General features: G+C 36.6%; 1 protein-coding gene across 1 annotated transcript in view; it reads right to left on the bottom strand.

Moving 5' to 3' along the window:
- CUL3 (cullin 3) overlaps positions 1 to 15,754 on the bottom strand; it is a 100,847-nt gene that overhangs the window by 26,019 nt on the left and 59,074 nt on the right. Inside the window, exons 4-6 of the mRNA XM_004472187.5 lie at positions 7,385 to 7,545; positions 6,286 to 6,400; positions 4,254 to 4,482 (exon numbers count right to left, since the gene is read on the bottom strand). Coding sequence (XP_004472244.2) covers positions 4,254 to 4,482; positions 6,286 to 6,400; positions 7,385 to 7,545 — 505 coding nt within the window. The remainder of the gene's footprint in view (positions 1 to 4,253; positions 4,483 to 6,285; positions 6,401 to 7,384; positions 7,546 to 15,754) is intronic.

Genomic DNA, 15,754 nt, shown 5'->3' with positions numbered 1-15,754 from the left:
AAAATGTTTGTTCACATTGATGTGATATTTAGAGAAGCTAATTTTTCTATTACCACTATTTGCTGACCACATGAAGAACTATTTAAAAAAAATAGCAGAATGAAAAAACAGGCTGATTAATAATTATTACGATTTATGAAATACAGCTTTCCATAGTGAGATACTTTGAAAGCACCAATAAAATGTCTTAGCAAATCTTAATTTACATAGAAGAGAAGATGCCCAAAGAGCAAAATAAAACAAGTAATGTTACAAAAAATGAAAACTGCAGTTTTGAGTTCCTACTTCGTTTATCTTACACAAATCTAATCTAGAACCTACTGATACTACAAATAAATCTTTCAAAAGGAGAATTATGGTAGTCAAGTAAATCTTATACTTTCAAAGCATCTTTATCTCAAAAGTTCAAATGACAACTATGACGACAAATCCAATGAAATATATGATTTATGTCTTTGCATTAATTTGAAATTTATATTATAGCATAATATAAATACTTTTTTCCTCACTGATGTCCTAAACCAATAGTTGCATTTAAACCACTGGCTATCTCTATATACCGTGCTTTTATTTAGAATGCAAACACTGAACCTATTTTATTCAAGATTTACATGTAGAGTTAAAATATTGTTTTTCCATCTTTCAAGTATTTCTTTGAAATAACAACTTACTGGAAAAGTATAGTCAGAATTTTACAGTGAAATGAAAAGGTTTTATAATAAATTTCAAAAACAGAACAGCAATTTTAGATCAAAGGTAGGCAAACTTTTTCTGTTAAGGGTCAGATAGTAAATACTGTAGGCTAGTGGGCCTTACAGTTTCTGTTGCCACTATTCAACTCGGCCATTATCAGAAGCCATATATAATACATAAATTAATGGGCGTGGCTTTGTTCCAATAAAATTTTATGGACACTGTAATGTGATATTCATCTAATTTTCATGTGTTAAAGAATATTATTCTAGGGAAGCGGATTTGGCTCATTGGTTAGGGCATTCATCTACCACATGGGAGGTCCAAGGTTCAAACCCAGGGCCTCCTTGACCCGTGTGGAGCTGGCCCATGTGCAGTGCTGATGTGCGCAAGGGGTGCCATGCCACGCAGGGGTGTCCCCGCGTAGGGGAGCCCCACGCACAAGGAATGTGCCCCGTAAGGAGAGCCACCCAGCGCGAAAGAAAGTGCAGCCTGCCCAGGAATGGTGCCGCCCACACGGAGAGCTAACACAACAAGATGACGCAACAAAAAGAAACACAGATTCCCATGCCACTGACAACAACAGACAACAGAAGCAGAAGCAGACAAAGAAGACGACGCAGCAAATAGACACAGCGAACAGACAACCAGGGTGGGGTGGGGTGGGGAGAAGGGAAGAGAAATAAATGAATCTTTAAAAAAAAAAAAAAAGAATATTCTTCTTTTGATTTTTCAATTATTATTATTTTTTAATATATGGGTGGTATTTTTTTTTTTTTAAGATTTATTTATTTATTTAATTTCCCCCCCTCCCCTGTTTGTCTGTTCTTGGTGTCTATTTGCTGCGTCTTGTTTCTTTGTCTGCTTCTGTTGTCGTCAGCGGCACAGGAAGCGTGGGCGGCGCCATTCCTGGGCAGGCTGCACTTTCTTTTTCATGCTGGGCGGCTTTCCTCACGGGCGCACTCCTTGCGCGTGGGGCTCCCCCACGCGGGGGACACCCTTGCGTGGCTCGGCACTCCTTGCGCGCATCAGCACTGCGCATGGCCAGCTCCACACGGGTCAAGGAGGCCCGGGGTTTGAACCGCGGACCTCCCATATGATAGACGGATGCCCTAACCACTGGGCCAAAGTCCGTTTCCCTCAATTATTTTTAAAAATGGAAGAACAGTACAGACTGAATACAAACTGATAGCAGGACATGATTTGTCTACCCTGGTCTAGCTTCGTAATAGCAATTCAGAGCCTAAAACCCAAATTATATGTATTCACAAAGTACTTAGAAGCTAGTTTACCGTTACACAAAAAGGCCTTCTAAAATTGGTTTCAGTGACTTTTGAGGGAAAATTTTGTTAAAAATAAGTTTTCATTAATATATGTACAAAGTAACGTACACATGGCAAATCTTACAAGTTTCTCATATATTTGGCATAAATTACAATGAAATCTCCAAATAAAAACAGTATATAAAAGTACAACAGCAATTTATAGACATACACTATACTACATATGGCATACCAAATACCTGTAGTGAAATCGCTCCCAACTCATTTAGTTTTAGTCTTAGAAGTTTTTACTAAGATATTACATGCTGTATGTTTAATTACATTTAAATTAATGCACTTTCATTGCACTTAATCTACTGTATTTAAGTATATGATGTATTTGAGAATGTGAAAGAAAATGAAAAATATTAGGCATTCAAAAAGTAAGCATCATTACTTTTGTACATACTTAATAAAACAGTAAAAATGAAATATCATTTGAACTTAAATTCAGAGTGCTATGTGCATCTAACAACTAACCCAATTCATCCTCCATGCACAGTGGGAATACTACTTTTCCCTTTCTGATTTATAAGACATTTGGCTTCATAATGGCAAAGTTGGGCCCCTGACCCATTGTGAACATACTTCAAGAGTAATGTTCAGTGCAATTAAGACATTTAGCAGTTAGATTTCTAGTGAGGTCAGGAACTGTGACTCACAGATAACTACTGACTTGTTGAAAATATTATGCAGTAAACAGAGAGGAACTGTGGTAAGTAGCTACTCCTATCTCCTATTCCCTCATTCATGTACTTACTAAGCATTTACCAGATGTTAGGCATACTTAAATGCCTTTAACTAACATACGTTTCTATGCAGGTTACAGAGATATTCTAACTCAGGTATGCTCAGGAACATCTGCATCAGGGATTTCTAGCCCATTTAATCGTTCACCCCTCCCCTCCTAGGTAAGGATGCATCAATCGAATACTTAAACAGTACATTAAATCGTCTGCAGATAATCCACTGATCTGCATTTTGTTTAATCAGAAGAAAACCCTTTTCATAAAGTCCTAATAACTGCCAGAGACTTTAGGTCAGAGTTCTTAAATTATATATAGCCCATGGAACAAATACAGCCTCCCCACTTTTGTACAACCCAAGAACGGAGAATGCCTTTCACCATTTTTAAATGGTGGGGGGAAAAACAAAAACAATCTAATTTGTGAGAATGAAAATGATATGAAATTCAAATTTCAAGGTCCAAAAATAAGTTTTACTGGAACACAGTCACACTCATTTGTTTCCATACTGCCCACGGCTCTTTTCTCACTAATACAGCAATGGCAAACAGGTGACTGACCCTGACTCGTAAGGCCTGAAATGATTGTACTCTGGCACTTGATGAAAAAAGTCTGCCAATCATTGATTTTACCCTGGACTCCTATATTTTACACTTTAAAAAACAAGAGAGAGCACACTTAAAGGTTTGTTGATTTCTTTCTTTCCTTTTATAAGACGGGTTCTTTAAATTTCTCCCATTTAACACAAATTTAGAAATCAGAAAGCAACAGAAATTAAGAATTATAATTATAATCTAGGGTACTTGTTTACAAAATCTCTCATTTCTCTCTCTTTATTTGGGTGGAGGGGGGTCTATAATGTTATAATTCCCAAAACCAATCTACAAACTTACCTATGTCAATATGAAGATACAGGTATTTTTGCTTCATCAGCACCCTTATCACAGCTAACTCCCAAAGGAAACCCTGTTGAGTTTTTTTTATTTTTTAAAGGAGGTATCCTAGGATTGAACCTGGGACCTCATACATGCAAAACAGGTGTTCGATGGCCAAGCTACACCTGCTCCCCTTTACTAACATTTTAAGATCAAAACTTTATATTTTAAAAGTATCCCAAACTACAGTAGTGTGTATGGGAATGTAGAGATTCTAAACCCTCTGATAAATTAAAACAAAGTACAGGAATTAACGAAGAGCTCCTTGGTCTCGCTAACAATATTAGTGGTCTTCTTATTTTCTAAGTTAAGAAAATCACGAAATGAGGAAACTTAAGAGAAAAGACAGGAGAAAAAGCCACTCAACTCACTAGAACAGTCTAAATTCCCATTAATAACTATGAAGTTCTACAGTTAAATCCCATCAAGTAACAATGGTGAAAAATTAATGACACATAAAAGCTGCTTTAAAATTGACATCCATAATCACTACGTTAATTGCAGGAGATTAAAAAAATTATTAAGAGCCTGGTATTTTTTCAACTGCTAACACTTACCTTCTGTCTTTCCATTTTTCAACATATGGACTAGCCCAGAATTCTCCATTTCCACTATAGTCTTCATGTGCTTGGAAATGAGTTCCCTCTCAACCACCTTTACAATGGGCTCTTCAGTTGATTTGTCAAGGCAGTGCATCACTCGTTCTATTTCTTCATTAATTCTAGCTTCTACTTTCTTTATATATACTGAAGCACTGTTTTCTGCTAAAAACTTCTGACTTTCCATCTGCAATTAAGGATGATTTTTTTTTTAAACACAGAAGCAAAACGTGTTTCAGCTTTTAACTGGGTTTCTGTATGCTTATCATAAATCACCCTAAGGATTATAAACACTATTTACATTATTCTTATTTCAAAGACACAAATAGTCTGTACTATACCCTTTAAAGCATGACTTATATAACATGAGACTAAATTAATACATTATCCTTAAAGTAGTGTTTTCAAACTTTGCCAAATAGCAGAAAAAGTAAACACAAGAGTGTCAGAAGAACAATGAAACATCACACACCAAACAAGAGACATTCTTTGATTTAATGTAAAATTAGGCCTAGAAAAATCCATCAGGTTTATTATATACCTTTGCTGGCATACTGTTGGTTACTAAAGTCCTCCTGCCACACACACCGCACCCCCTCCCAGTCTTAAAGGAGTAGATATACCAAAGTTTGAGAAAATAACTATTCATCTTGTGTGCTAAGCAAATTTACAGAAGTTCTAATAAACTATAAATGTTATCCCAACTGGTTTTAACCTATTTCATAGTAGTCATTAATGCAAGTATTTCAGAATCATAACAGAAGGCATGTTTATATAAACTATGCACAAAATTTCACATCTAAATAAAAAGTAGTTTTAAACCTTGAAAATAAGATCCCAAGAAGAAACATAAACACATCAAACAAAAATCTTGGTTAGATCATCTTTCTACTCACCATAAAAAAGAAACCAAAACCAAAAAGTGTATGTATATATGTATACACATACACATGTGCATATATACATATATGTCACTGCAATACATTTAGGAATCTTGATTTACAAACAATTTATCTACTGTAATGAAGGAAATTAAAACTGATGCAAAGGTCAAAAACAAATGTGAAAAATAACTAGAACTATGTCAAGTTATTAAGAAAAGAAAGACCATTTTCTACATTGTAAATTAAGACTTCTTAAAGCATAGTCCAGGTTCACCAGTCAGGCCACAAAGGTCCTCCTAGTAGGCTACTAACTGATTTAAAAAGCAGCTGATTCAATCTTTGTTTCTTTATGTGTAAATGACACTGAAATCCTCAGAATTCCATTTTTACATAGATCCAAGGGTTCTCAAGAGTTATGTACTAAATTATTAAGGGTTATGGTAATTTTGTATTATTATTTTCTTAAAAAGCCTATTATGGGAGTGAAAACTTTAAATTATTCTACGAAGTTTGTTTTGGCAACACTATAAAATCCCTACTATAAATGACACATGGAGTTGCAGCTTTCAGTGAAGATGCTTTGTTAACATTACATTATAAAGACTGTCTTGTATTTGTAATGATACTCAGTTATTATCATCACCATCATTTCATTAAAAGTTAGTACTAGTTTAACTGCTTCACTTTTAGCAATTTAGTTGGTTTCGGATTGTGTATAATGCTGCATATTTGTAACAACATCATCATCCATATTCTTATGACCAAAGGCCTGTACAAGGAGACCTCTTTGATGAAGTGCTGCTTGGGAATTTAAGCTATTTAAATAATTTCTAACATATAAATATAGTAAAATTATAATGTTATTTCCAAGCATGAAGAGGAGTGTTTTATAACATTTTGTTAAAAAATCATGTGCATTAAGTTCAAGCTCTTAAATTCTCTGTCATTGAGGAGTTTCTTCATTGGAATGTGAGAATGTGGGGTAGGTGGGTTAAAAGATATTTTGCCCCACAGGTCTCCATCAAAAATGTTCAAAAAGTTCGAATTAGTAACTGCATTAGGTAAGAACATCTTAAAAGAGCATTATTTATAGCTTTACTGATTACCTGAAAAAATTCTGCAGACATTTCCAAAAAAGGAGCCTCAAAATCTTCTTCATAGACTGATCTTCCTTCAAGACCTAAAATCATTAACATCTGGCAAGCATTTCTTATTGCACCTCTGTTAAAAGAAATTAAACCACTTGAAAATCAGATTATATTAAAGAGTCATATAAAATAACCCAAAAGAAGTAGTTAAAAGAATATGCAGCTTTTACTGCAGTGACCAATCTCTCATAGCAAATTATTTATGAAATAAGAATTTTGTGAGTAATTTTAATTGGAAAACAAACCCGTACTGTACACCTGTTTATCTTAAGTTGTTCTCACTTGATTATAACTTCAAATTTGTAAAGAAAATGTTTAAGATATTTCTAAATATTTCTATATATTTAAAAACAAAGAGAGAATAAAAAGGCTGTTTATCAGGAAACAGAGAGGAATAAGTGAAGGAAGGAGGTAGGTTGTATTGCCTGACATGGGTAATGACATACAGCTACTCCTCGGCAATATCATTTTTTGCACTAAATGGCTTTTGGGCAATCTTGACACCAAAGCACCAAAATGAAGTGATAAGAACTGCATAAGTCTATATCTATCAGCTGCTCTGAAAAGAGCAAATTTCGAGTCTCTTTAGCTGCATAATCATGTTAGGAAGGTGGGGGTGGGACATGACAACATAAAGGAGATAGTAGTTCTTAGTAATTTTAGACTATATTCAACATTTTTCTTTAATAATGTTAAGAATGAAATATAGCCAAAAGTCCTTAAATGACCAAGAGAAGTAATAAAAATGTTAGCACAGACTAAAAAAGGAACAAAATGCTAGCATGAAAAAAATATGAAAAATCAAAAGGAAAAATTAATAGCTTAAAAATTTTTTTAAGTAGATAAGTACATAAGATAGTCTTTTCTAAAAATATAACAGATGTGTGCTTTTCAGTTAAATTCTAGGTAATTTTTCTAACTGTGAAACAAAGTTTTTGAGAATTTTCATAATGTGCTAGACACTCAAATTTTATCCATTTTAATAAGATTATAAGAATAAATCCTCAAGATAAAACCATTAAAAACCAAAACCTTAAGAGTAAAAAGATTATTATACCTGTCTACAACTTCTCCTTTCCTCTCTCTTGCAATCATATCCAACAGAGTTTGCCGCAGATGATCCCTAATACACCCGTAACGTACAACTTGATCTCGAAAAATAATTAATCCCAAATTGTAGACATTCTCCACATTATTTTGCTGTACATATACACGGTCCTGAGGTTAAAGACAAAATCATACAAATGTGAGAGCAATTCTTGCCAAAGTAAAAAGAATGATTGCAAGCTACAATAATGAACAAGGAAATAAGATTCCCAAGAGCAGTCATTTTTCAAATGAAAAAAACTTCAAACTATCTTAAACAGCATGGAATTTTCTAGTACTTTCCAAATTATAAAAGTTAGGAAGTCTTTATGATTTTCAGTGGTTACTAATGGTTATAGGAGATAGTCACCCATTTATCCTAAGAAAAAGAGGGAAAAAAGCAAGCACCACACCCAGAGAGAGGCAGAGGCAAGTGAGTAGAGAGTGGAGAAGAAAATGGAGACAAAGGCAAACAGACTAGTTGGTCTTCTCTCCCCTCAAAGTCATACCATGCCCAAACATGGCCCCTTCCTATTTTCTCAAATACTGTACTTCAGTGATCTTACTTTTAAGTTCTTACCAAAATGATTATAGTTATCTCACTTTACAGAGCACAGGTAATCCAGAATTTCTAGCTATAAAGCCCTATGTTGTGCATTATTTGAAAATTTATATTTAAACCATAAAATATGAAATGAAACTACTGTGTTTAATTCACAAAAGGGTTAGCACTAATATTCCTTTCTACTCTTAACCAGGATCTCTCTTGGTTTTTATGAACTGCCTAACATTATTGTTTGTTTATACATAAATGCTTTTGGAGAGAGGGCCATAGCTTTCTCCAGAATCTTTAAGCATCTGTAATCCAATCTCTGCATTTTTAAGAGAAACACTGCATTTATATAAACCTAATTCATTACAAAGCAACATCAAACAAAGCTGCAAGGTAAACATCAACAGAAGCTCTACCATAGTAGCAATGCAACCTTCTAATCAACTTTAATTCAATTCTCCAAGTGCAGCATTCCCATCATAAGACAACATTCTTCTCAACCTTCTCTCATTCATCTTACACAACAGTATATACCTGATGGCCAAAAAGAAAGCTGCTTTTTTATTAGCATCATTAGTGCTCACATTTCTACATCTATATAATCTTAGTACAAGCTCGTATTTTTCAGATCTTCACCTTTAACGAGGTAAAAATTCTCATAGATGGCTTATCTAGTAAGTTCCTGGACTTCGTAATTCCACATTCAGCGTCAAATTCCATTTCTTCCTGATCACACCCCCACCCCACCCCCTGTTCTTGTAATGGCTCCTACTCTTTTACACGAACCTGTTTTTACTCTCATTGTGACTGTGACGCTCAATTTTTCCCTACTGTCAGCTCAATTCTGGCATGCCTTTCGGCATAAAAACAAAAATGTAAGCAATAAAAATTTATGCAATCTAAAAACTTCAAAAGTAGCAAGAATCCTTTTTATTGTGAAAATAATTACTCCTATCACTGCTTAAATTAACTATTAAGAATTTCTATAGTACAAAAAGGCAATGTAACAGGATTCCTTTTATTCAGTGTGTTCAGAACCACTAGCTGGTTGGTTAACTGAAAACAAGTGTTAAAAAGAAGGAAAATAATTATTAAACACACACCTGCTTATATTAAACATTTAAACTGAAAACACATAAATGTTCATTCAGATATCAAGACTTTCTTTTGGGCGGCGGACTTGGCCCAGTGGTTAAGGTGTCCATCTACCACATGGGAGGTCCAAGGTTCAAACCCCAGGCCTCCTTGACCCGTGTGGAGCTGGCCCATGCGCAGTGCTGATGCGCGCAAGGAGTGCCCTGCCATGTAGGGGTGTCCCCCACGTAGGGAGCCCCACTCGCAAGGAGTGCGCCCCAGGAGAGCCGCCCAGTGGGAAAGACAGTGCAGCCTGCCCAGGAATGGTGCCGCACACACGGAGAACTGACACAAGATGACGCAACAAAAAGAAACACAGATTCCCGTGCCGCTGACAACAGAAGCAGCTGACAAAGAAGACGCAGCAAATAGACACAGAGAACAGACAACCGGGGTGGGGGTGGAGGTGGGGGTAATAAATAAATAAATCTTAAAAAAAAAAAAGACCTTCTTTTCTTTGAACATGAGCCCTTTAATTAGGATTCAACCTTGTCTTTCTTACATTCCTAGCTACAGTTTAATTACGATAAAACATGAACTAGAGATGACACTTATGAAGTAATCTGAATATAAAATCTGTCAAGAATTTTAGAATTTATATTCCAATCTTTCATACAACCCAAACCTAATTCAAACCAATATTTAATGATTTGCCTTTATCAAGTCTTTCCACAGGATTCAGTTTAGTTTGACAAAAATAAAAATTCTACTGCTTTGTACACCATTTTATCTACAATATTCCATTAAGTACTTAGAAGAAGTAAAATTGTCATAAACAGGTATGAGCATAAATACTACTGGCTCTCAAAAGGCACAGAGCTCAAATGGTAGAGGTAGAGTAGGGAAGATACACTTTCCTAGAAAGTAACTTAACTGTAGCAAGAGAACTTTGTATAAACCAGGATATTTTACAGTTAGACTTGAAAGCACTGGTAATTCTGGCAAGTCTTTTAAGTTTCAATTGTACATTCCACTAGGACATCGAGCACATTTTGTAGAGGAAATTATATCTGTATCTGTATCTATATCTATAGCTATATCATGTCTACTGAAATACTAAACCTTTTTTTAAGAAACCCAATGTTCTTAATTTAGACTGAGAGAGGTCAGATTATATTGTTTTTAGCAAAATGGAACTCCCTACAAGAATGACAGAGCTAAAGGTATGTACAGTGTAATGTTCAGAGTAAAAAGAGTTCGTGAAATTTTTAAAGTGTTTTTTTAAAGACTTTATTGCAGTATCGTTTGTCATAAAATAAACCCATTTTCATTCTAAGAGTACAGTTCAATTACTTTTAGTAAATTTCTTAGTTAAGCAACTTGCTATAACCCAGTCTTAGAGTATGTCCATCCATTGCCCCTATAAAATCCCTCAAACCCATTTGCAATCAATCTCTACTCCTATTCCCAAGCACTCCTGTTTCAATAAATAATTTTTCTGGATGCTTCATATAATTGAATCATTCACTTTGTAGTTTTTTTGTGTCTTGACTTCTTTAACTAAGCATGTTGTTTCTGAAGTTCACCCTTGTATCATGTATCAGTATTTTGTTGTAGAATGTATTAGTATTTTGTTCCTTTTTAGTGCTGAATAATAATCCACTGTAAGGATACATGACATCTGTTTACCCAATTATCAGCTGATGGTTATTTCAGGTTGTTTCTAGTTCTGGGCTATTATGAATAATGCTGCTATGAACATTTGGGTACAAACTGTGTAAGGACATAAAATTTCCATTTTTCTTTGGTAGGTTACTAGAAATGGGATTACTGGGTTGTATGGAAATTGCCAAAGTATTTTCTAAATACATTTACAGTAAATGTTTGAATGTGAAAATTATAATAGTGGAAAGAATACTAGAGATGGAATTAGGGATTCTTTGTATGAGCCCTGGCTCTACCATTTGCTGGTAGTGTGACCATGCCTACATCATTTATTCACTCTGGTCTTCCGTAAAACAAAGAGCTGGTAAAGACAATCTCTAAACTCCAATATGATTTCCTATGAAGCTTGATCCTCTAACAAATAATTAACACATACTGGAGGCAGGATACATTTCACTGTGACTTCTCCTTTTCGTTTGTTATCAGTGTCCTCTGGGCAGGGGTTCTGGCCTTCCCAACCTTAAGCACAGTGATGGCATCACTACTGAAGTAGGTGAATCTATAATCTTAAGGCCTATAACGTCTGCTATTGCAAGTCCTCTGACAAAGGCTGAAAGGTGGTCTAGTGCAGCTGATGCATTCCTGATGTATGCTATATTTGGGTTGGGGGTGGGAGGATGATGGTTCAGAAAAAGAAGCCAAACAGAATGGCTTTTCAGGAAGGGCAAAAAACTTCCAAGACCATGGAGGATGGATAACATGGGAAACACAGTTGTATTGTAAGAGGTAAACCTTTGTCTTTTAATTTGAATAATCAAGGTATATATAATGATTATACTTAAATGACAAGAAAAGGAAATCAAATAACCCTGAAATTTGATTATAGATGATGGAGAGCTAACAAATGGAAAAGTGAAAGAAAACCCGGAAACAGAAGTATGGTTATATAAAATTAGTAATACCAAATAGTTATGTATATTAAATGTTGATATGCATACCTTCTTACTGCCAAGTAAAATAAAGATCGACTATGCACACGCTTATAGTGAACCTGAATCCTGTACATGGTATATATTAACAGTATTTGCTGAGTGAACAAGCTAAATCTTGGGCTTATTGTTTATTAGCACTATCAAAAGGAATGCAGCCTGTAAGTACACAAATAGCCATGTTCACAGTAGACTCTAGTAGGAATCTCTCTTTGTTAAAAAAAATAAGTAGCTGTTTTTATGTAATACAACAACACTAATGTAGCTCCAATCATTTATATCAGTGGGAGTTTTATTTTTGTATGTTTCTATGTGATCATTTCATCAAAACAAAGACCTACTTAAAATCCAACTCTAGTTAACCTCAAGTAGATAAAAAATGTATAATCTCAAAATATGAACAGGATAATCTCAGGTCAGATTAAAAAGAAAATTAAGAAAGGCAATTTAAAGGAAAAAAAGCATCCCAAAATAGAGAAAAACTGCAGAATAACTTAAAACTTAGATCTTAACCTCAGTCTTTGACCAAAATGCAGCCCAGCCTTAGTCACCTGTCCATTGTAGAGATCTCAGCAGAAACAAGAGAGTTGGTAGGTGCTTCTATTTGCCTTAAGCTCGAATACAGACATTTAAAATTTAAAATGTTCTGAACATATCTGAAAACCCAATGTCTGAATCAAACATTAGATTTATATAAGGGGATGTGTGATTCATTACCACAGATAAACTACATTTTAAATCTCTATTAATGTTTCTCTCTCAGGAGATGCTCTTTCCCAGGCCAGGCAAGCCTACAGTGGGCAAGAAACCTTCAGTGGTCAGGAGGACCCTGGGGTGAGAGGAAGTCAGCAATGGTGGGGCCTTTCCCATGACCCCCTTTCACAGAGCTGGGTCTAAGTCAGACTGCTTCTGCATCTTAAAACCTCCATGAAGGGAGAGGCGTGTCCCTCAGGGTTGGAGACTTTCTTCGTCTGCTACAAGAAAAGTGAGCCTCAAACAACTGACCTCCACGTAAAACTCCTGAGTGCCTACTCTCGTGACAAAGGACTCTCTGCTTTCCCAGCAGACAAGAGGACACCAGCCTAACATGGCACATGGCACTACATGGCCGCAGATATTCCTTATTATCTTCACAAAGATGTGCCTTTCCCCCTTAAAAGAGGGCTCAAAACCCAACAAAATACCAAAACTGTAATGTAAGAGAAATCAAACTCAGCATACAAAAGTATGCTTAGAGGTGCCAAGACGCAAAGTATAAAATGTATATAGATCTTACAAAAGCAAATCTTGTGCAAAGTCAAAAGAGTCCCTCTGTAGGGAGCGGATGTGGCTCAAGCAGCTGGGCGGCCACCTCCCACACTGGAGGTCCCAGGTTTGGTTCCCTGTGCCCCCTAAAGAAAATGAGCAGCCAATGAGTGGACACAATGAGCAGAAATGAGCAGATAAGACAAGGAAGCCATTTCGGGCGGGGGAAGTCCCTCTGTAAATAAGAGGGCTAAATAGTTTATTATGCCAAAGGTATTATTAAAAGCAAGTCGAAATAAAATAAAGGAGGGATAAATTTCAAAATAAAGTTCAAGAAGTAATTTTTGAAAAAGATTTATTTTTATTTATTTCTCTCCCCTCCGCCCCCCCCCCCCCCCCCGGCCCCAGTTGTCTGTTCTCTGTGTCCATTTGCCATGTGTTCTTCTTTTGTCCACTTTTGTTGTTGTCAGCGGCATGGGAATCTGTTTCTTTTAGTTGCGCCATCTTGCTGCATCAGCTCTCTGTGTGTGCGGCGCCATTCCTGGGCAGGCTGCACTTTCTTTCATGCTGGGTGGCTCTCCTTACGGGGTGCACTCCTTGCACTTGGGGCTCCCCTACACGGGGGACACCCTGCATGGCACGGCACTCCTTGCGCGCATCAGCACTGTGCATAGGCCAGCTCCATATGGGTCAAGGAGGCCAGGGGTTGGAACCGCAGACCTCCCATGTGGTAGATGGACGCCCTATCCATTGGGCCAAGTCTGCTTCCCCAAAAAGTAATTCTTATTAAATAATTTCTCTGCAAGAAATGGTTCAGCACATATTTTTAACCAACACTCATGACATAGAAAGGTAAACTAGGGTGGATAAAGGGGTCTGGGAATAGTAATTAGTGGAGCACTCAAGGAAAGAAACAATTTACTAGTACTCTCAATATCATTCATATCTACTGCCTCTCATTGTGAACAATGTTTTTTGCAAGATAAAAAAAGATGTTTGGGAAACCAATTCTAAAACTAATCTTTAGGGCACAGTGAACTCTGAGAACCTTATTCTAAAATAAAAATAAGACCCAACAAGTCCTTTGCCTCAATTATAAAGTTTAAAAGAGCACTTTATAAAATTTCTGCTTCAAAGTCCAGTATTTCAGTACCTAATATTAGTGAACCAAGAGAGGTTATAAATTAGTACTTATTCACCTGCACACCCTTGCCTGGTCCCACTTAAAGCCAATGGTAGCTATTTATTTAGGCAAAGATATCTGTTAAAATTTTAGTGAACAGCTGTGAAAGTTCATTTATCTAGATGTTAAGCTGGTTAATCAACTCTTTAATTCTTTCATTCTCTTCATCTCACAGCTAAAGGATGCATAATTGTCTTTTATTTAAAAAAAAAAAAAAAGAGAATAGGAAAACAGGAAACTGGACAGGGTTAAAATTCTGCACAAATATGAAATTTTTACCCTGTTAGTAAACTAGAGATGAACCCACCAAAGTTCAACTTGCAAACTATTTTTTTTAAAAGAGCAAACTCTAGCAAGTAGTTACTCTCTATTAGAACATGTCTGAATCTGCTTTCCCAGACAAACTTCCATCAACAAGTAATAAAATTGTTTTCAACAAGCGTTCACTTTCAAACCATGAAATAAATAAATACAGGTTAAGAAGGCATTACAGGAAAGCAGATGTAGCTCAAATGATAGGGCCTCCGTCTACCCATTTGGGAGGACCTGGGTTTGATCCCTGGGGCTGCCTGGTAAAAAAGAAGAGAAAGTGTGCCAGTGTGGCAAGCCAGTGCCTGCGCGGCGAGCCAAGTGCCCAATGTGGTGAGCAGAATGTCCACATGAGTGCCCGCACAAGTGAGTCACCCAGCAAGATGATGACGCAACAAAAAGAGAGACGAAGGGGAGAGTCAAGGTAAAGTGCAGCAGAGACCAGGAAATGAGGTGGCACAATCGACAGGGAACCTCTTTCCATATCAGAGGTCCCCAGGATTGAATCCTGCTGAATCCTTGTTGAAAGGGTATTAATAAGAGATGGATTAGTAAACTGTACAGACTGATTACAATCATGGATTCAACAACATTACTGGTAAAGTGAATGGAAAAGAACAGGATGTGGTGTCAAAAAACCTCGGTTGAAGAACTAGCACACATTTTAAGCTGGGAGTCAAGGTTTTCACTATGGTAAAATGGGTCTCAAACTTCTCAGGACTGTGAAAGTGTTTTTTTTAAAACAGCATAATTGAAAATAAAAACAATTTTCATTTATTTTAAGAACTGTCTACTAAGATATTTGACAAAGCAAAACTCTAGCTTTGTTTCTCTAAGTTGTGTAAATGGCTCCAAATCAGGAAATACTGTATATAGTAGAGAAGCTGAATACTGAGAGTTTTAGCACTGTTTCCTACTCCAAATTTTAATAATGCAAGAGTGGGGAATGGGAAGTGGATGTCCACCTACCATATGGGAGGTCCAGGGTTCAAACCCAGGGCTTCCTGACCCATGTGGTGAGCTGGCCTACACGCAGTGCTGATGCATGCAAGGAGTGCCATGCTACGCAGGGGTGTCCCCTGCATAGGGGAGCCCCATGTGCAAGGAGTGTGCCCCGTAAGGACAGCCGCCCCGTGCAAAGAAAGCACAGCCTGCCCAGGAGTGGTGCTGCTCACACCCGAGAGCTGATGCAGCAAGATTATACAACAAATAGACACAGGTTTCTGGTACCGCTGACAGGAACGCAAGTGGACACAGAAGAACACACAGCAAATGGACACAGAGAACAGACAATGGGGGGGTGGTGGTGGAGAGAAATTTTGA

Source organism: Dasypus novemcinctus, chromosome 7 (genome assembly GCF_030445035.2).
Source record: "Dasypus novemcinctus isolate mDasNov1 chromosome 7, mDasNov1.1.hap2, whole genome shotgun sequence".
Taxonomy (NCBI): domain Eukaryota; kingdom Metazoa; phylum Chordata; class Mammalia; order Cingulata; family Dasypodidae; genus Dasypus; species Dasypus novemcinctus.
The sequence above is the reverse complement of the archived record's forward strand: the minus strand, read 5'-3'. Positions and strand labels throughout refer to the sequence as shown.